Here is a 27,833-nt window from a genome sequence, read left to right as displayed (position 1 = left end):
AACTGGTACATGGGAAAAAACAAATAGATACAATTCCATGATTGTTTTGAAGTACGTTTCTTTGACCAGTGGTGAATGTGTCAGTTCTATTTGAGATTAGTGATTTCCTAACTTGTTGGAGTTTCAATAGCAGATTTTGTTGGCTTAATTTCATCATAGTTTCAACTGTCTTTTGTATAGAAATTACACATTGAAATGTTATAAGGGTGATTTTGGTTAGTTTAATTTTGAGCTTGTCGGTGTGGGTGGAATGTGATTTAGTGATCCATGTAATCAGAAGCACGCTGTGGTATCACAGAGCTTCAAGTGTAAGAAACATCTTGCTCAGCTTGGATTTGTATCATTTCAGTTTTCTCTTCTAGGTCTGCAGTGATACTTAGGCACCACAACTCTTTCTTAGTGGACTGTTAAACCAGCAGTCACTAAAACTGCAAGAACAGAAGGTGTGGAGTCAGAGGACCTGGGTGTTCACCCCAGGTCTGTCTCCTACCTGCCTTATGATCTGCCATGTTTCTGAATCTTTCCACTCGAGTTTTCTTTTCTTTAAAGCCGGGGAATAATCTTTGTCTAACACAACTCCCCCATATCTTGTCATGGGCAAATGTGAAAACAAATAGGAAAATATATGAATTGAGTGAATTAGCCAAATTCAGCCTACTCAGTACTTTATTGGATGGGCTTCCAATGATCAGCCTTAAGAACTGAGCCTATTAAAATCTCACAAAGAAAATACAATTGCAAAAGAGTCTGGGCTATGAAATTCCTATTTGGGGCAAGAAATGACACTAAGTATTGACAAGCGTGAGAAATATCATTGGCACAGTTAACCTGCCCCATCCCAGGAATCTACCATCCATGCTGCTGAGCAATACTTGGGGGGTTAGAATGGTCCGTGTACGCATTGTCTAGTGACTGGTTTAATGGATAGAATGGTGTCCTCCTAAAAGATCTGCTCTTGAGCTTTCCTTCACATCCCAGCACAATATGGCCTTGAGTAAAGGTGTGTATTGTTATCATTTCATTCCAATAGATGGTGACACAAGAATCCATGTTGAAGGCTGCCTTGCCTCTCTTTGCCAGATTCATCGTCAGCAATGGACTTCAGACCAAGCCTGGGGCTTTTGAGATCACACTGGAGACTGTGGACACAGCCTTACCCGTGGTGACCAGGAACAAGGGGTTGAGACTGGTTGAAGGGGCCACAGGCCTGCTCTCCCCTGACCTCCTGCAGCTGACCGACCCTGACACTCCAGCCGAGAAGCTCACCTTTCTTCTGGCCCAGCTCCCACGGCATGGCCAGCTCTACCTGCAGGGGATGGCGCTTATCCCACGCAACTTCACTCAGCTGGACGTGGACAGCGGGCATGTGGCCTATCGGCACTTGGGAGGGGATTCTCGGACTGACCACTTCACTTTTGTGGCCACAGATAGGACAAACCACGGCTTTCTTGTGGATGGGAGAGTGTGGCAAGAACCTGTATCATTCACCATCCAGGCAAGTATAACAAATACATGGTTCATGGTCAGAGATAAGAACACGACTTCTGGGAGAACTGTTTCCTATTTCCTTCCTTCTTTCATTCAAATGTATAATGTGTGTCTATAGCATGCCAGGTACTAAGCAAGGCACCAAGCGTGTTAATATGAACACAAAACAGATGTGCTGCCTGCGTACAAGATAATGACTGACCTTTGGAGTCAGTGGTAATACACAAAGGACCAAAATACATTTGGAGACAGACACCTAGGTTGGAATTTCTGCTTTCAGTATTTTCAAAGCTGTGTGAACTAAAAAGAGTTTTTTGACTCTTCTGATTCTACGTTTTGTTCTCAAAAAACATGCCTTACAGCATTGTGGTAAGAATTACATAAGATAAGGTATCCAGGGTACTAGCATGTTGCCTGAAGTATGTTAGGTATTCAATCTCTTATAATTGCTTTTATAATATCTAACTATACTATTATAATGATGCTTATTGGCCTATGTTATCTACTAGCATTGCTGTTGTTCAGTTGCTAAGTCTTGTCCGACTTTTTGTGACCCCATGGACTGCAGCACGCCAGGCTTCTCTGTCCGCCGCTGTCTCCAGAAGTTTGCTCAAATTCATGTCCATTGAGTCAAAGATGTTATCTAACCATCTCATCCTCTGCCGTCCCCTTCTCCTCTTGCCCTCAGTCTTTTGCAGCATTAGGGTCTTTTCCAGTGAGTTGGCTCTTCACATCAGGTGGCCAAAGTATAGAGCTTCGGCTTCAGCATCTGTCTTTCCGCTGAATAGTCAGGGTTAATTTTCCTTTAGGATTGAGTGGTTTGATCTCCTTGCAGTCCAAGAGCATTTTAATGGTTAACTGTAATTTTAATGGTATTCAATTAAACACCCAAAAATGTATGCAGCTACATCAGTATTATCCATGTATTGATGAGAAAAATAATTATAAAAGCTACAATTTTAAAGTGTTAACTGTAGGTCAGACCTGCTTTATATAAATCTCATTTAATTTTCATAAAAATCCAATGAACTGAGTTTTATTGTCTCCATTTTATAGATGTTCAGAAGTTCAAAAATTAAACAATTTGGTCAAACACACATAAGGAGCTCCAGTCTTCCTGATCCCCAGTGCTGTGTCCTTTGTGGTACTTTGCCGCCACAGTTATGTTGACTGTTAAGATGATTCTTGGAGGACATAACGTGTTTTTCTTTTTTTAGTCAAAACACATCAAGTATATCCTGGCTCTCAGAGCCTTGAATCCATTCTCCTTGGATACAGTTCACCCTGTTCTACACACTTCCACCAATAGCGTAAAAGATGTAAATCTGTCTTAATGCAGAATACATTCTGATTATATAAAATAATAATAATTTCCCCTTCCTCTTTCTTCTCTGTCTTAGTCAGGGATCTCCAGAGAAACAAACAATAGGATTATATAATTTATACATGTATAAATGATAAGAGAGAGAGGAAGAGAGAAAGACTGTGTTCTGTTCAGGAATTGGCTTATGCAATTGTGGGGTCTGACACATTCCAAAATCTACGAGGCAGGCCAGCAGCCTGAAGATTTCAGAAGGAGTTGATGTTACAGTCTTGAGTCCAAAGGCAGTTTGGAGGCAGATTTCCTTCCTCTTCAAGAGACTTCAGTCTTCCTTTTTTAAGGCCTTTAAATGATTGGATGAGGCCCATCCACGTTATGGAGGGTAATCTGCTTTACTCAAAGTCTATTGATTGAAATACTCATCAGTTTAAAAAAATGCCTTCACAGGAACATCTAGCTTGACCAAACATCCTGGCTAAATTGGCATGTAGAATTAACCATCACAGTCTTTATGTAAAGTGAGATCTGAGGGTGAAAATGGGGAGTTATGATAACACGGAGTGGATACAAGATGAATCTTTGACTATAAGGAAGTCTAGAAAGTGGAATGAGATTATGATACACTGGGAGAAGAGAGAAGGTGTTGATATTATTGGTAGAGTATGTAAGAAATACCTTGTGCATAGTAAAGTTAATTTCTTTTTTTATTACATGTTTTAATTGTTGTTAGTTCCCTCCCACTCTTCAGTCAGTTTATATTTTTCTTGACTCCTGACTACCCCCACCCCCATGCTATGTAGAGAAATGTCATAGTACTACCCAACCTGGCATAATGTTCTGGTCTATCTGGAGAAGGAAATAGCAACCCACTCCAGTACTCTTGCCTGGAAAATCCCATGGATGGAGAAGCCTGGTAAGCTACAGTCCATGGAGTCGCAAAGAGTCAGACATGACTGAGCGACTTCTCTTCACTTCACTTCTATTTGGTTACAAATATGGAATTATCAATTCTGAATGCCAGTGTAAGAGTTCCTATCTACACTCCAGAACAGGGAGGGAAAAGGGGTTTGAAGAGAGTACCAGAACTTCAATCAGGTTTCTCCCAATAGCAAAAATATCTTACAGAGTGTTTTTATCACAAGAGCCTTATCTCTTGAAGTTGTAGAGTTAACTGATAGGGAATTGTTGAATACATGTTGCAAAAGTTTTTCATCGAAAGTACAAGGTTTTCTTGCCTTTTGTGTAGACAAAACAAACAAAAAAACCTCAGAAGGAAAGCCTCAAACTTTCTCCCATAATTCCTGTGAACTTCCTGATGTCTCTGAGCAGAGAAGTCAAATAACTCAGGAACTGACTGACCCACCTGTAATGCAGAAGAGGTGACCTCCTCAGTCTCTTGCTTTTAAGAGCTCTTTCTGGCAAGAAAATATGACATTGGCCACCACTGAGTGATGAATTAGGCCAAATGGTCAATACCTATATCAGATTGGTTATATTCTTTGCAGCCAAAGATGGAGAAGCCCTATACAGTCAGTAAAAACAAGACTGGGAGCTGACTGTGGCTCAGATCATGAACACCTTATTGCCAAATTCAGACTTACGTTGAAGAAAGTAGGGAAAACCACTAGACCGTTTGATTTAGCTATGATCTAAATCAAATCCCTTACAATTATACAGTAGAAGTGACAAATAGATTCAAAGGACTAGATCTGATAGAGTGCCTGAAGAACTATGGACGGAGGTTCGTGGCAAAGTATAGGAGGCAGTGATCAAGACCATCCCCAAGAAAAACCAATATAAAAGGCAAGATTGTTGTCTGAGGAGGCCTTATAAATAAATGAGAAAAGAAAAGACACAAAAGGCAAAGGAGAAAAGGAAAGATATACCTATTTGACTGCAGAGTTTCAAAGAATAGCAAGGAGAGATAAGAAAGCCTTCCTCAGTGATCAATGCAAAAAAATAAAGGAAAACAATAGAATGGGAAAGACTAGAGATCTCTTCAAGAAAATTAGAGATACCAAGAGAACATTTCATGCAAAGATGGGCTCGATAAAGGACAGAAATGGTATGGACCTAACAGAAACAGAAGATATTAAGAAGAGGCGGCAAGAATACACAGAAGAAATGTACAAAAAGATCTTCACAACCAAGATAATCACGATGGTGTGATCACTCACCTGGAGCCAGACATCCTGGAATGTGAAGTCAAGTGGGCCTTAGAAAGCATCACTATGAACAAAGCTAGTGGAGGAGATGGAACTCCAGTGGAGCTATTTCAAATCCTGAAAGATGATGCTGTGAAAGTGCTGCACTCAATATGCCAGCAAATTTGGAAAACTCAGCAGTGGCCACAGGACTGGAAAAGGCCAGATTTCATTCCAAAGCCAAAGGCAGGCAATGCCAAAAAATGCTCAAACTACTGCACAATTGCACTTATCTCACACACTAGCAAAATAATTCTCAAAATTCTCCAAGCCAGGCTTAAACAGTATGTGAACTGTGAACTTCCAGATGTTCAAGCCATATTTAGAAAAGGCAGAGGAACCAGAGATCAAATTGCAAACATCTGCTGGATCATCAAAAAAGCAAGAGAGTTCCAGAAAAACATCAACTTCTGCTTTATTGATTATACCAAAGCCTTTGACTGCATAGATCACAACAAACTGTGGAAACTTCTGAAAGAGATGGGAATACCAGACCACCTGACCTGCCTCCTGAGAAATCCTGCCTCCTTTATGCAGGTGAGGAAGCAACAGTTATAACTGGACATGGAAAAACAAACTCGTTCCAAATTGGGAAAGGAGTATGTCAAGGCTGTATATTGTCACCCTGCTTATTTAACTGCTATGCAGAGTACATCATGAGAAACGCTGGGCTGGATGAAGCACAAGCTGGAATCAATATTGCCGGGAGAAATATCAATAACCTCAGATATGCAGATGACACCACCCTTATGGCAGAAAGCAAAGAAGAACTGAAAAGCCTCTTGATGAAAGTGAAAGAGGAGAGTGAAAAAGTTGGCTTAAAGCTCAACATTCAGAAAACGAAGATCATGGCATCTGGTCCCATCGCTTCATGGCAAATAGATGGGGAAACAATGGAAGCAGTGAGAGACTGTTTTTTGTTGGGGGGGGGGGCGCCAAAATCACTGAAGATGGTGACTGTAGCCATGAAATTAGAAGACGCTTGCTCCTTGGAAGAAGAGCTATTAACCTAGACAGAATATTAAAAAGGAGAGGCGTTACTTTGCCAACAAATGTCTGTTTAATCAAAGCTGTGGTTTTTCCAGTAGCCATGTATGGATGTGAGAGTTGGACTATAAAGAAAGCCGAGTGCCGAAGAGTTGATGCTTTTGAACTGTTGTGTTGGAGAAGGCTCTTGAGATTCCCTTGGACTGCGAGGAGATCCAACCAGTCCATCCTAAAGGAAATTAGTCCTGAATATTTGTTGGAAGGACTGATACTGAAGCTGAAACTGTGATATTTTGGCCACCTGAAGCGAAAAACTGACTCATTGGAAAAGACCCTGATGCTGGGAAAGATTGAAGGCAGGAGAAGAAGGGGATGACAGAGGATGAGATGGTTGGATGGCATCACTGACTCAATGGACATGAGTCTGAGTAAGCTCCAGGAGTTGGTGATGGGCAGGGAGGCCTGGCATGCTGCATTCCATGGTGTCGCAAAGAATTGGACAGACTGAGCGACTGAATTGAACTGAATCTCCTAAACATAGGTGTACCACTTATATTCCCAAACTGAGTAACTGAGAGCAAAGCTACAGGACATAAACACAAAACACAGTTGTATTTTATTGACACCAACAGGCACTAATCTGACATTCATTTGTAGGAAATCATGTCTGCCTGTCTAAGACTCTGCATCTTTTTTTAATTGAAGATTTACAATGTGTTAATTACTGTTGTACAGCAAAATGATTCAGCTATACATATATTTACATTCCTTTTTTCTTAAGATATTCTTTTCCATTACGATTTACTGTAGGATGTTGAATACAGTTCTCCATACTATATAGTTGGTCTTTGGTGTTTATCCATTCTGTTAATATATATTAAAGCTTACATCTGCTACTTCCAACCTCCCACTCCATCCCTCCCCCAACCCCTTCTCTACCAGTCTATTCTCTATGTCCTGATTCTGTTTCTGTTCCATAGATAGGTTCATTTGTGTGATCTTTAGATACCACATATAAGTGATACTACATGATATTTGTCTTTCTCATTCTGACTTACTTCACTTAGTATGATTTCCAGGTCCATCCATGTTGCTGCAAATGGCATTATTTCATTCATTTTTGTGACTGAGAAGTATTCCATCGTGTACCCCATCTTCTCTATCCATTCATCTATTGATGGACATTTAGGCCTTGGCTATTGTGAATAGTGCTGCTATGAACATGGGGCACATGTATCTTTTTGAGTTATGGTTTTTCTGTGTTGCTGTTCTGCAATCTCAGTGCAGTGATTTCAGTAATCTTTCTTAGAAGGAGATGGGGGTGGGGATGAGGGACAGAGGACCAGTGTCACTGCTTCCTATGGTTTAGGCAAGTGTGACATAAGTTTTAGTAAATCCAACACATATGGTTGTAAGGATATAGCCTTTTTTAAAAAATTGTCTGTACTCTAATATTTTAAAATGCTTCTGGTATCCTGAGTCAAAAAACCTGCTTTTGAAGAAGAAACTAGAAATTTAGGATGGATTTTAACACAGAGTAGGACCAAAGACACAGCAGGGGGCCCAAAGCATAGATATTAACATTTTTAAAAGCAAATGATTACAGCAGGCATCTATATTTAAGGAAAATATAATTAAAAAACTCCACACACTCAATGTATTTACCAACTTTGAGGATTACTCACATGTCTTAAAATATCTTTATTTTTCTTCTCTTGCCATTGACTGTACTTCCTTCTAGTCACCCTGGAGCTTCTTCCCCAAAAGGCCATGATAACTGCATCCCCACCTCACAGCTCTAAGGGTGCCATCCTCACTCTTTTAGGAAAGGAGAATGACTGTAACCTTTGAAACTGTGTGTTGCTACTTCAGCTTACAAAATAATTGTTGTTAAAAAATTCATAAACTACAGAAAAGTTCTAGAAAGTAATTTTTTATTATCCCACTGTGATCAGTGGCTTTCTTGCAGTCTTTTATTGAAATAAAAAAGAGATGATATTAAATGTACTGTTAAGCATATTACTTGTTTCCACTCTTAAAAATTTCCACATGTCATTAAATCTTCCTTGATAATATAATTGATAAAGGCTGCATGGCACTCAATCTCAGGCAGAGATAGTTTGCAATTCCCCTGTAGGACTTCCAAGTTTTATGGAATTTTTTATTATTTGCTATTACAAATTATATTTTAATTCATAGTCATATATATATTCTTTGTCTACACATCTATTTCTGTAGGGTGTACTCAAAAAGTGGAAGTTTTGAATCACAGTATATGCGCATACTAATATACATATACATCAAGTTTATCTCCAAAAGATTTTCACTAATTGGCATTCCTTCCAACAAAATATAAAAATGTCTACTTCTTCAAACATTTACCAATGTGAGGTGTGATTGCTTTTTTATTTTAAAAAGCAGATTGCCAACTTAACAGAAAAATATTTCATTGTTAAAAAATTCCATATAGAAATACTCAAAGGAGAAGTTATTTTTCCCCATCTGAAGACAAATGAACATGTTTGTACACATGCTCCCAAAATTTTGTCTGTGTCTGTGGGAACGTATATATGTATTTGTTTTGAACAAAAATGGTAGTTGTCTCCTATTCTGAAACTTTCTGATTTTTATTTTTTATTGGTTAACACTGAATTGTGGGACTTTTTTGTTAATAGTTTATCCTATCTCTTTTTCTTATCAATAGACGACTGGTAGTTTATTATATAAACACACAAAAAAATATATGGTCTTATTGTGGACACTCATTTTTTACTTTGCTAGAATTACAATAGTTTCATTTGGGGATAAAGTTAAGATTTGCGTGATTAGAAATGAAGGGAACAAAGACTGTGTTCTTGTACCTCTTTTGTGGTATCAGTGATGAGTTATGCTAATTCTTCCAAAAATGTTCCCTCTGTCACTGATAAGAGTCATTTCTACTGACTCCATACCATATGCAAGTGAGGTCCTTTGTAGTGTCTGAACTTATGTACCTCTCTCACTCATGAGTAATTGCCCATCACAGCCTTTACAAATTGAGTCTACCTGTTTGGTTACCTGGTTCTGTCCATCAATAAAACAATACTCAATACCTATAGCTAAGCACCTTCCACATTTTTTACTGAAATATTTTTATTGCTATTCAATATTTTTGCTATTTAAACCAGGACATGACAAAGGTGGTTTCAGTGTATTTATAGACCTTTATAGCATTGTTTCTGTAAATTACCAAACACTGGGAGAAGGGGGAAATGCGTTTGTAGAACTAATATTAAGTTTGCAGTACAATTCCTGGGTCAGTTTTAATGTGTTCATCCAACAAGTGTTTCTTGAGCTCCTGTAATGGTTGGGCATCGTGCCAGGTACAGGGACTAGTTGAGGAGAAAAAAGACATGGTGTCTGCCCTCAGGGAGCTTAGGTCTAATGGGGGAGCCAGACAGTGGGCAAATAAAGAAAGCTGAGTCAAAGCTTATAACAGAAAGTTAACCTCTCTTCCGGGCACTATGATATTTGCTGAAGATATTGTGAATGAGGTAGCTTTTAACAGAAGTTAACCAATGAGGAGGATAAGGAATCTGAAATTCAGGAGTTTGTCATTGTTGAACCATTTAAGCCCCCGTGTTGCTTGGGAATGAGAAGCCTTTGCTAAACATTGTGTGTGATTATTGATCATTCAGGTGGACCAGTTGGACAAAGCGGCCCCTCGCATTACACACTTGCATTCCCCTTCTCAAGTAGGGCTCTTGAAAAATGGTTGTTATGGGATTTACATCACTTCCCGCGTGTTGAAGGCATCAGACCCTGACACCGATGATAATCAGATCATCTTTAAGATTTTACGAGGCCCCCAACATGGGCATCTGGAGAACTCAGTGACAGGTACTGCCTTCCTTAATCCTTGCTCATTTTAAAATACTCAGTGGTTGGCAATCTAGAAGGTAATTTGTAATTAAGTTCAGGCCCATTTGGTAAATACTCCCCAAGGCTTACTTACAGGTGCAGTTTATAAATCAGTATCCATGCTAAAGAGGATTTAAAGCTGAATTTTCCTAAATTCATCTTGAGTGGGAGAACTGGATACTAATGCACAACTGTTTATTATGTATAACTTTTTTTTCAATAGCTAGATTGTAAGGTATTCACAGGAATACATTGTCAGGACCAAATTCATATTTGTGATCCATTTTCTTATATCATGAATTTCTGAGCGATGTAAGTTCATTAAAAACAATTTTTTGATGTAAGTTTTCTCTGAATTGTATGTTATTTCTACTTTATGAAGATAGTGATCACAGGATGGCACAGAATTTTAGATTTTATTGCTAGATTTTCCTATTCACTCTGTTTTCATATTTAAGGTACAATGTTTGAAACAAAGTAATTTTAGTTAATTGACTTTGAGTTTTAAGATGGTTACATTTTACTAATTTCTTTAAAAGATTTACTTTAAATATTTTAAAAGAGGAGTTTAAAAATAAAACAGCCTTACTCAAAAAAAAAAAAAAGCCTTAAATATTGTATCAGCTCTTATCTAATATTTTGTTTGATTACCGATGAAAATCATGTACTTCTTTTTGTAGGTGAATTTATCCATGAGAAATTTAGCCAGAAGGACTTAAACAGTAAGACCATTCTTTACATCATAAACCCATCTTTGGAAGTAAATTCAGATACCATGGAATTTCAAGTCATGGATCCCACAGGGAACTCCGCCACTCCTCAAAGGTAAATTCTTTTGCTTATTTAAGACCTGCATATAATGTCCAGAATGTATCTGATGAGGAAAGTAAAATGTTCTTTTTTCAACAGAATCTAAGGGACAAATTGATAGATGATTTCCCCAGCTCATAGAATTTATTTTGGAAACAGAAACTTCTATTGTTGCTGTTTAGTCACTTAAGTCATGTCCGACTCTTTTGCTTCCCGATGGACTGTAGCCCTCCAGGTGCCTTTGTTTGTGGGATTTCCAGGCTAGAATACTGGAGTGGATTTCCATTTTCTTCTCCAGGGGATCTTCCTGGATCAGGGATCAAACCTGTGTCCCCTGCATTGCCAGGCAGAGTCACTACCCTGAGCCACTGGGGAAGTTCAGACTTCTGTTGCTGCTTGATAACTGCAGAATATGGGAGTGTTAAAAAGTTCAGTTGTTTGGGGCTGGGTCATTCATTTTATGCATGCATTTACAAATGCATATCCTTTCGCACCCACAGAGGTTTCTGTCTTGACAGTTCACTGGTATCCAGGACTGGGCTTGTAGGCTCATGTACAAATCATGCAGCAAGAGGTCACTCTAGGACTGTGTTAGGACCCACAGTTTCCTAAATCTAAATTTCTAAAATATCTAGAGAGTGGGGGAGTCAGGAAAGGTTAGCAAAACATCTCTTCTTCCCCCAAAACCCAAGAAATTCCTAGCAACTCCTTTTGTAAGTTAATAAACCTAACATAGGTAAGGAGAAGACAGTGTAAAAGAGGAAAACAGACTTGGGGGAGGTATTAAGTAATACTTTGAAGTTGTGTCAAATATAGGACCCTCAGAAAAACCGGAGTATCAAATCCTCAAAATTAACCATATTAACAGACCATAGTAATTTCGCTTACCAGGTCACTAGTCTAGATTTTTTTTAAGGTACACTTTGAATAACATAATATCAAATGATCCCAGAAATCACAATCCAGTTCTCCACATTTTTTCTTTCTAAGTTGATACCCTTCCCACTCACCTCAGAGAAAAGTTGTTCATTTATTTTAGTTTTAGTATTGACTCTACCAAACCACACACCATAATGAGGACAGCTACTTATGGGGCTTTTATGACAGAGTATGGACAGAGAAAGACAAGAAAATTGAGAAATTCACCTCTGATCTCTTCATTTTTGCTTTTTCTTTCTGATCCTGAATTGTTGTCCCAGTATCTGCCAGCAGAGGTCTCTGTGGTCATTGCTAGAAAAATGCATCTTGACCAAATCCTGTTCTCAGAATTGCACCTCTATTGCCAATAGCATAAAAAAAAATCTGGTCCAGATTTTTATTGAGTGGCTACTATAGGCCAGGTGCACAGTATAAGCATCTGGAAAATAGGTGTAAGCAAGGAAGAACTGGACCCTGACATGAAAATTCAATTATGATACTTTAAAGTTAAAACGGATGCCTACTTCCCATTAAAATGCTCTTGCCTCAGAAAAATGGCTCCTTGGGATTATAATCTTTATAGAAAATAAGTTACCTACTTGCAATTTCAGACAAATGTAGTCAATTCTCAAGAATTTAAAAAAAATCCTAGTCAAAAATATTAATAACTTGATTTCATTTGCTTTTTAATTGTTCAAAACATAAACATAAAAATATTGATCAGACTTGGTACTGAGCTAATGCTGACTGTTGGTCTTCCACATGGGAACACAGAAATAGAGCTAGACTGATATTGCTTCACCCACAAACCTCTCTTTTTCATTGGCCACATCTTGCAGTATGTGGAATCTTAGTTCCCCAACCAGGGGTCAAACCTATGCCCCCTGCTTTGGGAGCACAACATTAAACCACTGGATCACCAAGGAAGTTTTTACATCCCACCTCCCCCACCCCCTCCAGTTCCTCATTGTAACCAAGGACACTGCTTTTGAAGATAATTTATGATTTTGAATAATTTTCAAGTTTATTGCAGAACCTCAGAATTTATAACTTTACTTGAGACTTTTAAAATAGATTCCTGCTTCTACTAGATACCTATTTTCAGGTATGTATACTGAAGATGTTTCTAATTCAGCTTGTAATGACTGGAGTCAGTGGAATATAATGCAAAATATGTCCACTGAGAGTTAATCCCCAAATAACTTTGATTTGATCTGACATATATTAAGTTGTTTTTCTCTAGAGTATGTGGAGGGAAAAGCAGGTAGAAGTTACTAAGCACTTATCTTTATAGGTTTTGAAGGATATAGTTGTCTCTAACTTCATTTGTAAGTAGATACTTTTTGGAACAAGAACATTTTTTTTCCCAGTAGGAAACAATGTTATGAATAATGATCTGTCTTCCCAGAGCTAGCAGGAACCTAGCTACCTGTATAGAATAAATCACAGGCATTTACACTATAGCTTTCTGCTCTGCTTCATTGCTCTTCATTTAATCATCACAGCAAACTTTAAGTTAGGTACCATCATAATCCAGAATTTACAGGTGAGGAGACTGAGGCAAGGAGATAGGAAGTGACTTTTCTGAGCTCATACAGCTCATCAGAGAACGAGCCAAGATTTTGGCACAGAAATTATGACTCTCAAATCCGTGGTTTTCCTCACTGCACTAGAGGACTTCTTGCCCACTCTTAATGAGTGTGCTGGACTGGCCTAAGGGGAAAGAAGCCACAGACTCAGCTCCATATATTTCTCCAATCTTTGGCCATCAAAGCAACAAGAAAGGAAGAATACTTACTCCTCAAGGAGCTTAAACGTAAATTACGGGTCTCAGTATGAGTGTGTACTCCATGGCTAATGAACTGGGGAGAATGGGATAGATAATATACAGTAAACCACTGGACTCGGAGCCAAAGAACAGGTTTGGGCTTTGACTTTGCCATTGACCTAGGTCAAGCGTTTAGTTGTCTTAGTTATCTCATCTGTCAATTGGGGGCCGTATTACAATTTATTTAGAGGAACAAATGAGGTAAATATGTGGGAGCGTCTATTTAAAGTCCTTGACAAACATGACCTGCGGTGGTGATTGCTATTGCTGTGCATTCATGAGGGGGACAATGATTGACTGAGGAAGTATCCCAGAGGCCTCTGGTGGCCAGCTAAGGCCCATGAGTTAGAAATGGACTCTGAGATGTTCACAAAGGGAACAATCCATATTCTTGTTAATAATCTGAATGCAGTGAACTTTGTGTTCTGGTTTGGTTTAGGATTAATAGATTAATATTCTGTATATTTTAAGGGGTGAACACGTTCTGCAGTGAAGCTAAAGGGACTGGTGGATGCAATCAGGATCAGAAAGGAGGCTCTTTATAGAATAAAGAGAACTCATGTTCAGTGAGAATTGTCCCGGAGTCTTGATTGCTAATAAGTTTTTGCTATGGCAGCAATCTATAGTGCATCAGTCCTGAAGGGTCAATAGACTTTCCATTAGAAATGGTGTTAGGAAATCTTGATGTGATCAAGTTATTATGACTCACTAATGCATCACATTGCCAAAGTCACAAAGGTGCGTGCGTGCATTGGGAATCTTCAAGAGACGGATATAATATGCAACATATCTCTATATGATTTGACTATAAAACCAAGACCACCCTGCCCCAGAATAGCTCATGACACAAGCTTTTCATGTGATACATTTAGGAGACACTTGTAAATAGAAGTTACTATAGAACGTTGAAATCTGTGGGAATTTGCATCAAAATTTAGATTTGGTTAAGTGTCTAAATTTCAGGCACTGTGCTAGATGCTTTCACATGTGTTTTCCATTTTAATCTGCAAAACAGTTCTCTGAGGGTGATAAGGAAATCAGGCTCAAAGCATTTAAGTAATTGGCCAGCAGCCACTAAGTGAATAAATGGCAGAGCCCACAGTACACCAGGACCTCCTGACCTCAATGTGAGTGCTCATCTTCTCAGCGCATGCCTTAGCATGCCATTCTCATGTCCAGTGTGAATCTCAAGATGGTCTGCATCCCACCCAAACTCTGTCACGTAGGAACCATATCATTCATCAAAAACACCTTTGCAGACCACAGAATGTAGCTGACGCCTGACCACGGCAGTTTCTTAACATGCATTCAGTGTTGACCTCTTTCTTGCACCCACTGCAGAAAAGGTGAGCTTCAAAACGAAAGTTGACCTCTGCTGAAGTTCTTCATAACTCAGTGGCTGCTTCCCCAGCTGCTCCATGATTCCAAGCTCCTTGATCCTTCTCCTCCCTAGCAGGCGAACTTATAATGCTTTAACAACTTTTATGAAACACATTATAGGGGAAGAGGTTAAACTCTTGGTTAGGTAAAGCTTTCATGTTACCTGCAAGCCAGAAGTTAAAGTATTTGTCTCTAGATTAGATCTAAGAAACCACAGAGGAAGGAAAGGGAAATAGCCCTTATTAAGCACCCACTGTGTACAGGTGCTTTATACATATTAACAAGTTTTAATTTGCATCATTTAACATGAATGTAATTTCCCTCATTTTACAGATGATGAAAATTGTGGTCCAGAGAGACTGAGTAACTGACCATAATCACACACTAATAAGTGGTTATGAGATGTGTCTGACTCCAAAGCACTTGTTTGGGGTACTCACTATGCTGCTTCCTGACTAAGCACCGTTTCCCCATTATCATGAGAGAAAGACAGAAAGGAAAACACAGGTGTTCATAGCATTTTTATGGAGCTTAATAGCATCCTCTTTGAATTGATAAGTCTTGGATTGAATACTTAGAAAATATTTTTTAACATTTTGATTTTCTTAAGTCATATGCTACTTGATTATAAGTGAAGATCTAGTTATAAGAATAATTTAATCACCATTTTAGCTACTATAAAACCTTTCACTGAGAAGCTCAGAGTACTTAATGAGTGTTCATTAAGGTTCATTCAACCTCTTTGAAGTACAGGCTCATTATTATTGTACTTGGGGTAGTGAGGAAACTGAGGCAGAGAGCAGCCAAGTACCTTTTTTACATTTGCTTGTTAACCTGGATTAATGTCTCAAATCCAAAAATAAAGTTTAATTCCAAATGATTCTTTTGGTTCATTGTTCCTTCATATAAATGAACCAAGTAGCCACAAAATTGTTAGATAACATCGCCGACTCGGTAGACACGAATCTGAGCAAACTCTGGAAGATGGCGAAGGACGGGAGAGCCTGGTGTGCTAGAGTCATTGGGATCGCAAAGAGTCAGACATGACTTAGTATATCAGAAAGCATATATTTTTGACTCTGCTTCAACGCTCTTGACTATTTGGTCGAGACAATTCTTTGTCGTGGGGCTTGGGTGGAGGGTGAGTTGGGTGTCCTGCACATTGAAGGATATTTAGCAACATCCCTGGACTACACCCACAAAGTACCAGTATCACCTTCCTCCCATTATGAAAAATAAAGCTGTTTCTAGATACTGTCACGTGTTGAGACACATGCATGTGCCTTAGAAAATAAGACACCATGCTTTATGATAGAATGCTTGTTTACCAATGCCATCTTTCTCTCAAGCTAATACAATCCAGTATGACCTGGATTCCCAGAATCCAGAATAAGTCAGGGCTAGAAAAAACATGTGAGGGTCATCTTGTTTTTTTTTTTTTCAAATTGTGTGAAATCTGTGAATAGGGCTGGGAAGAAAAAAAGTTTCAGTGGTCAATTTAGCTTTTCAAACAGTAGGTTAAACGAAGTTCATTATTTCCTTGAGCAAATATTTATTGAGCATTTATTATGTCCCAGTCACCCTACAAGGCACTTGGTGATATATCAGTGGACTAAAGACCCCTGTTTACTTGGAGCTGAGTACCTAGGTACTTAGCTAACTATCTTAGTACTTAAGTGAATTAAATAGTATGTTATACATACTTGGGAAAATGAGAGTTAATCAGATTAAAGGGGATCACACATGCTGGACTTTGGAGGTGGATTGCTAAATTGGGTAATTAAACAGTTTGTCTTGTCTTTGACTAAGAGAAGAACTGGAAGTCTCATCCCATTTAATTTCTTTTTCATGTGAGACATTATATCTTTTTATTACATATGCTGGGTACTATTGCCTTTATTTTTTAATTTTTATTTTAATTAGAGGATAATTACTTTACAATATTGTGATGGTTTCAGCCCTACATCATGAAAGACATAGGATGGAGGAATAGAAATTAAATAGTCTGGACAGACCCCACAGACTATGTCTTTCATTCATGACAGTTGTTGAGAACCAAAACTTGGCTTATAGATTAAATAGAATTTTCTGTTGTGATGAGTCTGCGAAATCAGTTCAGGAAGGTTTCTCACCTGGGGATGACTTTCCCCATGAGGGACATTTGGAAATGTCCGGAAACAGTTTTGACTGTTGTAACTGGAATGGAATGGCATGGTTGCATCTAAGGGATCTAGTGAGTAGAAGCCAGAGATGTTACTAAACACTTTTTTTTTTTTTTTGCCTGCACCCCGCAGCATGTGAAGTCTTAATTCCCTGACCAGAGATAGAACCCGTGCCCCCTGCATTGGAAGGCAGAGTCTTGACCACTAGATCAGTGAGGAAGTCCCCACTGGGACACATCGTACAGGGCACAAGACAGCCTCCCACCACAAAGAATCATCTGGTCCCAAATGTCAGTAGTTCCAAGGCCAAGAAATCCTGATCTCGGGGCTTGAGGAGTTCTTGTGTCCTGCTGACTCACAATGATTGCCATGTGGGTTTCACAGAAAGTATGTCCGTAAACTTCATTTCTGACTTCAGAATGAGCTGAACTTTATGATAATAGAAGGATGGGGGTCATTAAAATGTGAAGATGTAAACCAACCCCTGTCTGCTTGACACCTCCCAATCCAGAGCTTTCCACAGTTCTCTCATGGGTTTCTGCCTCTGGTTATCTGCATGATACCAAACATCTGTCTGTGTGGCTTCTTGCAGGGAGAATTCCCAGGTGACTGACTACATCTCTTACTTTTCTTTCAAGTGTTTGTGTAGAGTTTAAGCAACTGTAGACTCAGTGTAGAAAGGCCTTCTTAAATACAATACTGAAGAAAACAAAAAACACTTTCAAAGCATGTGTCCTCTGGGTATGCAAGTGCCTCATGATTTAAATATTTTTCTGAAAATATGTAGTCTGGCTTAAATTTCATCACTTTCAAATAGGTATTTGTTATTTGTAGGGAATAGTTTTAAGAAAGTAAAATAGAACATTGTGTAATTACAACCTTAACCTCTAAGCATCGTGCAGCATTCCAGTGATGTATCAGGGTGATGTGTACGCATTCCCAAACACCAAAACCCTTAATGCTTTGAAACTAAATGTCACTCTGCATGATCCCCTGATCTGGATCAGCAATCAAATCACACTTCACTTTAGGCCTCAAGGTCATCTGGACCTGCAGAGTGACACTGATGAATTTTTGCTGGTCGTGGTTAGCATCAGCAATGCATAGATTCTTAGAAGATTGAACCTTGAAACTCATTTGAACCTTATGCAGACTTAGTTGAAATCCATCTCTTTGTATTTCTTTCACTGGTTCCCACTGTTCCCTTTTCCTTCCTGTTTTATCTTTCTGTTTTCTCTTTCAATCATTCTTGTTGATTTTGTTTCCCTTTCTTATCTGGCTGGATCCTTTAGGAATTCATTGCAACGTGTTATTTCTATTGGTGTTTATAACATCCATGTTGCTTGTTACCTTGTGATTCTTTAGGCATTATCATTTCTTTCTTTCTTGATCTGTCTGCTGTCAGATTTGAAATCGATTTCATCAAGGCCCATGAGGTTCCCAATATTATTTAATATAAGTATCCAAATTTCATGTCAAAAGTTTGTGAAGCCCAGCATGCCAATAACAATAAATGTCATGTCTATTGATTGAGTAAACATATATATTAATACAAATTCTTGAACCTCTGGAATAATTCCATGCTTCCACACTACCATTGTCTCACTGGCTGCTGGTTGGTAGAGTGGAACCCAGTGCTGTTGAGTTTGTTTTGCAACTTAATATATAGGATGTGGCTGTGATACATGACTGGTGCAAGGATATAAAGGGTTGGCTAGAGGACAAACTTATTACTCTCTGTTAGGAATGATCTCCAGGAGAGTGTGGCATGTTCTTTGAAATTTGTGAACTCCACACTCTAGTCGGTAGCACCCAGAATTTCTAGCTCTGCAAGGAAAAACACTGTAAGAAGTAAATTTAAAAGTCTAGAGGAAAGACCTGAATCTAAGTGGAAGTTTGGGAATACAGTCAGGTACACTCTGAGGGTTTTATGAATGGAGAGTGAAAGGAAAATGAATGAAACCAAAACAATGGAAGTGACTTAAATGATCATAGTGAAGACTGTTCATGTCTTTTATGTTGCTGCAGGTTACAGGGGTTAAAAAAATGTAAGAAAATCTTTGAAGAGAACTGTCCAGGTGAACCATTTCAAGTTTTCTCACCTCAAAAAGGGAACTGTTTCAGGATAAAGATAAAATTGTAGTCCACTGCTTGAGCTCAGATCACGAGTCATGAAGAACTTTAGTTGGGAAGAAGAGTGGTAGAGAAGGAACAGAGCATTTGGTTTCAGATTTATGCTAAGGATTCTGTCTCTGCTGTCTGTTAGCTTTGTCATAGCATTTTGCCTTCAAGCTAGTTATTTAACCTCTCTAAGCTCAGTGTTCTTTTCTGAAGAAAAGGAAAAAGACAAAAAAAAATACCTCTTTGTATTATGAGGATTTAGGAAGTCAGTTTCTATCAAATTTTGGACTCACTAAACATAGTGTGGAAAAAAAGGCCATTCTCTCTTTAACAGGTTTATTTTGTTGTATAGCTGAAATCAAGCTATATGTTAGTGTAGTCCTTTCACATACACAGAGGAGGGATGGACAAACTTGTAAAATACATGGACATTCTAATTCCTAGACACTCCTCAAAGATATCTTGTTATTAAACGGAACCTGAGTTTAGAGAAGATCTTTGCCTGGAAATGATCTTGTTGTACCATTGAAGGAGGCCAAAATATAGGAGAGAAGTTCCGTATCAATGTCCTTTCCAAAAATGAATGTCACCTTGAACTTAACCACCTGCTCCTTTCCCTTCCAAACACTCTCAGATTTGAGTCCCTTCCTTTATCATTGATAACTGCAGCCCTTGGATAGACTTTTAATCTTATTTCTGCATTTATAAGATAGAATTCTGATACATGCTCTGTCTTCCTCACAGCAGTATTGAGAGTAACAAATGAGATAATGCTAGTAGATGGTCTTTGTGAGCTAAAAGGTACCAAACATATGCAAGGACTTTGTAGCACTGGTGTAGGTTGATGAACCACTCAGTGGTTGTTTTATACCCAGCAGAGGAGGCCCCACAGGCTTCCACTTTGCATTTCTCATGATTTTCTTTTTTTTCTTTTCTTACATGCATAGTTTGGAACTGAAGTGGTCTCATATTGAGTGGTCACGGACTGCATATGAGGTCTGTGAGAATATGGGCATGCTGCCCTTGGAAATTACCAGAAGGGGATATTCCATGGACTCAGCCTTTGTGAGTGTACAGGTAACAACTCTAAACTATCATCTTTCAAGCTAAAGCCTAGGTTGCTGGTTGGTGCCTTTGACTATTTCCTTAGAGAAACTCAGAGTAACTAAGGAAACTTCAAACTGCAGGAGTGTTGCTCTGTTCCAGAAAGTCGAAGTACAAAACCTCTTTGTCCCTCCGTCATTTATCAAGATACGTTAGCTCCTACATATGCTCTTTCTAACCCATCTTTAGTTTTTAAATCTGGTCTTTAACTCCTGAAGTTTGATTTCATAAGATCTACCCAACTTAGTGAACTTGGGCCAAACTCTGCTTTGGAAAGGAAAGTTGTCTGCAAACTTCAGTCCTTGTATGGCTTTCTCTTAGCATGCACCAAGATCACTTCCTATGGTCTCAGTGGATGAGAAAAATCAGGGATTACACCTGTCTTAAGCATCACCCAAGTCATGCAAAATTAAGAGGCTATATAGCAATAGAGGCACCCTGAAATATAAGAAATTTTCAATAATTAATTTTGGTCTAGTCACCTGATATTTCTTTCTACTGACGTGGAACATGGAGCACAACCATGGCTTCTAGAATGGAAGGGTTTTTAAGGAGTCTCTAGAAAAATTGCACATGGCGAGAATGAGAGCATGAAAAGCCTGTAGATACTAATGCTGGTAAAGACTTCCTCCTCAATCTAAAGGGAAGGAAAAAAAGCAGTGATATTAGGTTCTGGGGGAAAACGCCATCTCAGTGAAGTCTCAATTACAAGTTCAAATCACCTTCAGAACCTTGTGCACATAGATTATACTATATACCAGACTCAGTGTTTATCTTTCCAGTGGGCATAGGTTCTGTTTTCCTGATCTGTGGGTGCTTTATGATTGTTACAGGATCAGATAACTTGGTGTCCCCTATAACTTCCCAGTACATTGGTTATGGAAAAAGAAAGACTCTGCATGGATGGTTTCCTGATAATCTTCTGGGCCTCCAGAGAAAGCACCATATGCTCTAGTCTGGAGTTTTGGGCCACAGAACTGTTCACCTTGCCAGGCAGGAAGAACAGATCTGGTGTGACAGGGGATCTTTTGTCTGCTGAAGCTGAGCACGCACAGTCAAGCTGCCGGCTGTGTTTGCAGGCCTTTCTCAAATAGCCTGAGTCTTTCAGGGACCACTTTGCCCACAGCACAGCCTGCCACTTTAGACTGGAGTTGATTGGCTGCTTAAGAAAGTGCTTCTACCCTCTGTTGTTGCCTTGGTTTGAATCACCAACCTGCGCCGGACTGGCTGCTGCAACCACCTCACCTTAGCCCATTTCTTTTCCCACGTAGGATTCTGTAAACTCAGTGGTGGTAAATACTAGGTAATTGCATGTGCAAGAACCACACGGGGAAGTGTAACTCCCAGCATATGGTGGGTACAGGTGTACAATGGGCTGCCTTTCCACAGGGAAAGGTTGTTCGGGAGGAGCCTTGGCATTGTAGAGAAAGAGCGAGTAGGGGTTTAGGAGGCAGTGCTCTTCTTTTTTTTAAATTGGAGTACAATTGTTTTATAATGTTGCATTAGTTTCTGCTGTATAACAAAGTGAATAAACTCTGTGTATACATATATCCCCTCCCTCTTAAACTTTCCTCCCTCCCACCTGCAGCCCACTCATCTAGGTCATAGCAGCAGCAAGTTGAGCATCCTATGCTACACAGCAGCTGTCTGTTTCACACATGGTAGCTATCTATTTCACACATGTTAGTGTATATATGTCCATGTATCGCTATATCTACCTGGTTTACACTGGTAGTGTATACATGTCAAAGCTAGTCTCCTGATTCGTCCCACCCTCTCCTCCCCGCACTGTGTCCACGTGTTGGTTCTCTATGTGTGCATCTTTATTCACCTGGCAGTACTCTTCTTGAGCAAAGCATTTCCACTGCAGACCACTGGCAGATGTTAGGGCCTTTGGTAGAAAGGGAGATCATGTCTGAGACCAAAGAAATAGGAATTTGTGCATTTCGAATTGTGCCCTTCGTCCCTTGTAAGAAAGTGAAGAAATGAGTAACCCATTTTCCTAAACATCTCATTCAATGACCTCTTTTTCAAACCAGCTGAAGCCTCTTTTTCAAACTCTTTTTCAACCATGTTTCAAACTAAATATGTGTTCTTCACATATATTTAGGCTCCTTGGGGGAAGTTAAGGGCACAATGTCAGAGTCCTTAAATCATCTCTGTCCTTCAGCCCCAGGAAAGGGAAACAGGGGGGCAGCCAGTAGTCTCTTTAGACTAGAGCATTTTTTTTAAACAACTTACTTGAAGAAACTTCTAAAGCCCTGAGCTCTGGGTGTGGGTGGCCTCTGTGTGGCTGTTCCCCAGGTCTGTCATCCCCACAGAGCCCTTATTCCTGCCTGTGAAGGGGAATGGCTTCATCCAGACAAGAGAATGGGCCGGACTTGTTTTCATTCATCTGGTCCGAAGGCTGCGCTCTGAGCTTGCGGGATCCCTCCAACTGACCCACAGGGCAGCGCTCTATTTGTCAGGAGAGCCCACTTTTCCTTCTCTTTCTGCCCCTTCCTTTCCTTCAAGGCATCATTTTAGGACCATGCTGGGGTAGAGGGAAGGCCATGGAATAAACTGGTATCTGTAGCAAAGAGAAAAATATTGTTTAAAATTCACATTACTTTCTCCAACAACTGAATTATTAATAAAGGAGAAGCCAAAAAATAAAAAGTTTTATGTGTACTTCCATTGATATTAGTCTAGGAAAAAAGGTAACTTTAAGGAAGTTGGATCCAAAATGATATATTATAATAAAAGTTAGTTTATGTTAGAAACAGATTTAAGAACATGAGTTGGTCTAGTATGAGATTAGACTCAACATTTCTCTATCACAGCATATTTTTGTTAAAAGAATGTCTTCTCTTTTTTCCCTCTTAAGGTCAACCAAATGTCAGCTACAGTTGGAAAGGATTTCACCATGACTCCATCTAAGCTGGTTCAGTTTGACCCAGGTACATTGTGTGTCTACAGTTTGTTTCATGTTTTTGTAAGACAGTCTAGAGATTGTGGAAAAGACAGACTATTATGCAACTTCAGCCAACTAGAACTCCTCAAGGAACAGTATTACCTCGCTTCCAGAGAGATCAGTTTGGCCTTGAGGTTTTGTGCTTCATATTTGATTTTATTACTAGTGGATATTTATTTTAAATGAGATGAAAGATCGTAACAAATAAAATGTATAAAATATTAAAGCAAACATCCAAAAATCCAGAAGAAATGCCATTAAAAAAAAATGATTTAAAGGTCTGACACAAAGCTGAAATAATGTAATTGCCTCATATTTTGATGGAAAATTTCAGAATGTTATAGTCACGTGGATTCCTAAAGGCCATTTCTCAATTATCTGTCTTGGAATAGCTTGATATGAGCAGCTTTCAGGGAAAATTATTATTTAATTAGATAGCACCTATTTTGCTTTAGGCCTCTGGAAAAATTTTGCTGGGTGCAAAGTGAATATAAAAGCGTGGGGCCTACTCTCATAGATGTTCTCTGCTGCGCTGTGCTTTGTTGCTTAGTCATGTCTGACTGTTTGTGATCCCATGGAGGGTAACCCGTCAAGCTCCTCTGTCCATGGAGACTGTCCAGGCAAGAATACCGGAGTGGGTAGCCGTTCCCTTCTTCAGGGGATCTTCCTAACCCAGGGATTAAACCCATGTCTCCTGCATTGCAGGTCGATTCTTTACCATCTGAGCCTGCTCAGGAAGCCTGAGAATTCTGGAGTGGGTAGCAGGGGAACTTCCCTACCCAGAAATTGAACTGGGGTCTCCTGCATAGCAGATGGATTCTTTACCAGCTGAGCTACCAGGGAAGCCCCCACAGATGCTCTATGCTTTGGGAAATACAGACATGAGAACAACTCATTGATAGAGTGCATTGGGACCCCAAGGGTACACCACTGTTCTGGCTGAGAAAAATCCTGGGAGACTCCCTAGAGGAGATAGCAGCAGAAGGGGGACTTAGCCCAAAAGGCAGACATATTTTTGGCAACTGTGCCTGGCGGGAGCGCCAGGGCAGAAGCCATGCGCCCTTTCCCTGGCTGCTGAAGACGGGGGCTGGTATCTCTCCCTCACTGTACTGCGTGGTTCTCTCTCTTACCCTCTGTGTGGGATAGACCTCGATCACCTGCCCAGGGGTGAATGGAAAGGCTCTGAGAGGCAGCCGGGGCTTGTACCTTTGTGCTTTTCTGCAGAGGCTGTGTTCTGTACTCTGAGAATCGGCCACCTGATCAAAACTTTTGCCACTGTCTGCCACTGACCCAGGACGTTTTGGCAAAGGCAAAACAAAATTGCCTGAATGCCATCACCACTCCAAAACTGATAAGTTACTATTAAACGTAGAAAAGAATGCCTTTCTGCAGTTCAGGCTTTCCTGGTGGCTCAGTCAGTAAAGAATCTGCCTGCAGTGCGGAAGAACTGGGTTTGATCCTGGGGTTGGGAAGTTTCCCTGGAGAAGGATATGGCCACCCTCTCCAGTATTCTTGCCTGGAAAATTCCATGGACGGAGGAGCCTGGCAGGCTACAATCCATGGGGTCACAAAGAGTCAGACATGGCTGCAAGTTGTATGATGTTTGGTGACTGTATTCGCTTGCTGGGGCTGTCCTGACAAAGTATCACAAACCTGGTAGCTTAAAAACAGGAATTTGTCTCTTTACCATTCTGGAGTCTAGGAATTCAAGATCGTGATGTGGGCAGGGTTGATTCCTTCTGAGGGCTGAGAGGGAGTCTGCTCCATCCTCGTTTCCGTGATCTGATGCTCTGCTGGGATCCCTGGGCTTCCTTGGCGTCTGCTGTCTCACCCAGTCTCTGCCTTTGTCTCAGTCGGGCGTTCTTGTGTGTGTCCGTGTCCAGAATCCCGCTTTTTATAACCACGCTAGTCATAATAGACTAGGAGTCCACTCCACTCTAGTATGACTTCATGTGAATTGCATCTGTAATCCCGTTAATTCCAAATAAGTTTAGGACTCCAATGTAGCGATTTCTGAGTGACACAGCCTATAAAAAAAGAGACTCACATTTCATATGCAACAATCTCTGAAGCTAGAAAGGATTGAGGGCAGGAGAAAAAGGTGTCAGAGGATGAGATGGCTGGATGGCATCACTGATATAATGGACATGAACTTGGGCAAACTCCGGGAGAAGGTGAGGGACAAGGAGGCCTGGCATGCTGCAGTCCATGAGGTCACAAAAGGTCAGACATGACTGGGCGACTGAACACCACCACCAGTGTTGTTATTGGCCTCCTTCCTATGATGCTTAAGTTTCTGATTTGCCTCAGTGTTTTCCTCAACCTGACCGCCCTTGGTGAGAAGAACTATTCCTATTATGCATTGAAGTTTACCCTTGAGTTGCCACAGATACTGGTTCTGATAAACCTCAAGGCCAAAGGACTTGCACAGGGCATTTGCACGGTGACTTATATGTACGTCAGATTAAGGCAGGTTCGGTCTTTCCACTTTTTGAGAGGCAGGAGTCTTTGTTGTATGCCATCTTTATTACTCGCGGTCTGTTTGTGACAAGATCAGGAGTGATTTGGGCTTTGGGTAGATTTTGAGCAGTCCCCTTGCAGGTTCCTCTGGGTGAGAGAAGTACCCATTTTTCTGGAAGAGTTTGCATGCTGTTTTGAGTTAGATACTAAAGACCTCTGGAGGCTCTAAATAGTTAAGAGTTTAGAGATTATTTAAACATTTGAAGAAAATAAGTAAACATAGTTTATAAATGAAAAAGAAACAGTACTTGGCTGCCCATTGTTTTGGAGCTCATTAGCCAGAAACTTTCATAAACTGTTATCTTCCTTTAGAAAATGTTACATTTCCCCCTGTCCACTGATCCTGCAAATACTTACTTATTCCCATGTTGTTAATCCTTACCTCTTTCAGATCTGATGTCTTCATCCCCATTCCCACCCCTTTTACCCAAAGTAATCTGTTTATTTCTTTAAAAGCAGCAGCTTCCATGCTTGGGGAAGAAACAGAGACTGAGAAATCAGAGTGAATATTTTAAGGTTGGAGAGCTCTTGGAGGAAGCTGAAGAGAAACTGAGGGACTTTTTAAAGCTCTAGTGATCTATACTTGCCTTGCAGTTTTGCACCAAATCGAAAACAAACCCTGACTACTTGGCATCCTGTGATTGTGTCTAATCTTGAGTCAAAGTGCAAATATTCTTAAGAAAATGATTGTTTTCCTTTAAAATAGGTGTTCTTGAAGGCTTTGCTGCATTCTTAATTGAGACTTCACTGTGCCTAAGAGTCAAAATGTTTTCCAAAGGAAGAGCTCTCTCATGTGGCATTTGCAAAAAAAAAAAAAAAAAAAAAAAAAAAATTGAGAAAATGTCTTTCAATAGTGAAATCTGTTTTGCAGGAAAATATCCAGGAATTAACTCACTCTGTAAAGTGGGCTCTGTCTGCATAACCTGACACTTCTTTTTCCTCTTCAGCACCTTTTGTTTATGGGAACAGGGGGCCAGTTCAAGCCTTCTGAAATTGTTTATAGTCACTGTGCTTTCACAAATACTTTGCACCTTGAAGGTGGGAGAGGAAGGAAAAAGAAAGACTAAGAAAATTCTTATTTCTAACCTCATTAACCAAAAAAAGTAGGTCCTATGTGCACACCTGGTAGACATAGAAACAGAGTTGAAATGCAGGCAAACAAATCAAAAGTACTTCAATGAAACTTAGAATAGACTTTCTCTAATTGTATGGTTCTACTCCATAAGGTTTTAAAAAACTTTAAGGGGTTTTCTTTAAAAGTGGGAGGATGGGGGTACTATAATTTAAAAAAAAATTCTTAAAATAAGAGGGCAAATGGTTGAAACTTGGAAAAAAATTTTTTTGTATTGGATTTTTGTTTGACCACTGCTTAACTTTATGGGCTTTGAGAGTCAAAAGAGCTCTCTAATTATTAAAAGCCCTAGTATTCATATGCTTTCTTCATTGTTAAGTCTCTTTTCATGCCAGTTGATTACGACAGCTACCTATGTGGACTCCCAACTTCTAGCTTCTTTGCTTGCCTGCCTGGGCCCCTGAATCTTCCCACATAACACTTTTCAGTTTCAGTTTTCTAAGATACCCGTTTTCAAGAGCCTTCCTTGCTGCCTGTGGTTTAAAGTCTGAATCTGACCACCGAGGGTCCAGGGCTGTCTGCAGTCGGGCTACAAGATGTCAGTGCTGCCTTACCACCTCTCTTCCCTGGCAAGACCCCTCTACTGCAGCTAGCTATTCTGCTCAGCCCTCCTGATTAAGGCCTCTGTTTTGCTCATGTTCTTTTCCCATTCAGCCCTCCTGGTCCTTCCAACTCTGGAGCCCACATACGTGTAGTATTTACTGTCTGTTCTGTATCTGTTGGCAGATGAGAACAATGAGAAAAGAATTCAGATTTTTAGATGAGAAGGCTAGAAAAAAACATGTTTAACTATTTATGTAGATGAGTTCATGGGAGTGGTAAAGAATCTGCCTGTCAATGCAGGAGATGCTGGTTTGATCCTCGGGTCAGGAAGATCCCCTGGAGGAGGGCATGACAACCCACTCCAGTATTCTTGCCTGGAGAATCCCATGGACAGAGGAGCCTGGTGGGCTACATACAGTCCAGGGGTTCGCAAAGAGTCGGACACAACTGAAAGACTTAGCA

At 39.9% G+C, this 27,833-nt stretch overlaps 1 protein-coding gene across 18 annotated transcripts in view; it reads left to right on the top strand.

The window, feature by feature from the left end:
* Positions 1-27,833, top strand: part of FREM1 (FRAS1 related extracellular matrix 1) — a 183,370-nt gene that overhangs the window by 137,782 nt on the left and 17,755 nt on the right. For 12 of the 18 annotated variants that reach the window (XM_060409483.1, XM_060409484.1, XM_060409488.1 and 9 more), the window contains 5 exons: positions 1,081-1,495; positions 9,678-9,879; positions 10,581-10,725; positions 20,067-20,196; positions 23,090-23,162. In XM_060409483.1, the coding sequence (XP_060265466.1) occupies positions 1,081-1,495; positions 9,678-9,879; positions 10,581-10,725; positions 20,067-20,196; positions 23,090-23,162 (965 nt within the window). Of the gene's footprint in view, positions 1-1,030; positions 4,774-9,677; positions 9,880-10,580; positions 10,726-20,066; positions 20,197-23,089; positions 23,163-27,833 lie in introns of those variants that run through there. The other 6 variants (XM_060409486.1, XM_042243458.2, XM_060409487.1 and 3 more) reach the window with 3 other exon arrangements.

The sequence above is a fragment of the Ovis aries genome, chromosome 2 (genome assembly GCF_016772045.2).
Source record: "Ovis aries strain OAR_USU_Benz2616 breed Rambouillet chromosome 2, ARS-UI_Ramb_v3.0, whole genome shotgun sequence".
Taxonomy (NCBI): Eukaryota; Metazoa; Chordata; class Mammalia; order Artiodactyla; family Bovidae; genus Ovis; species Ovis aries.
This window is presented reverse-complemented; position numbering and strand designations above follow the sequence as displayed.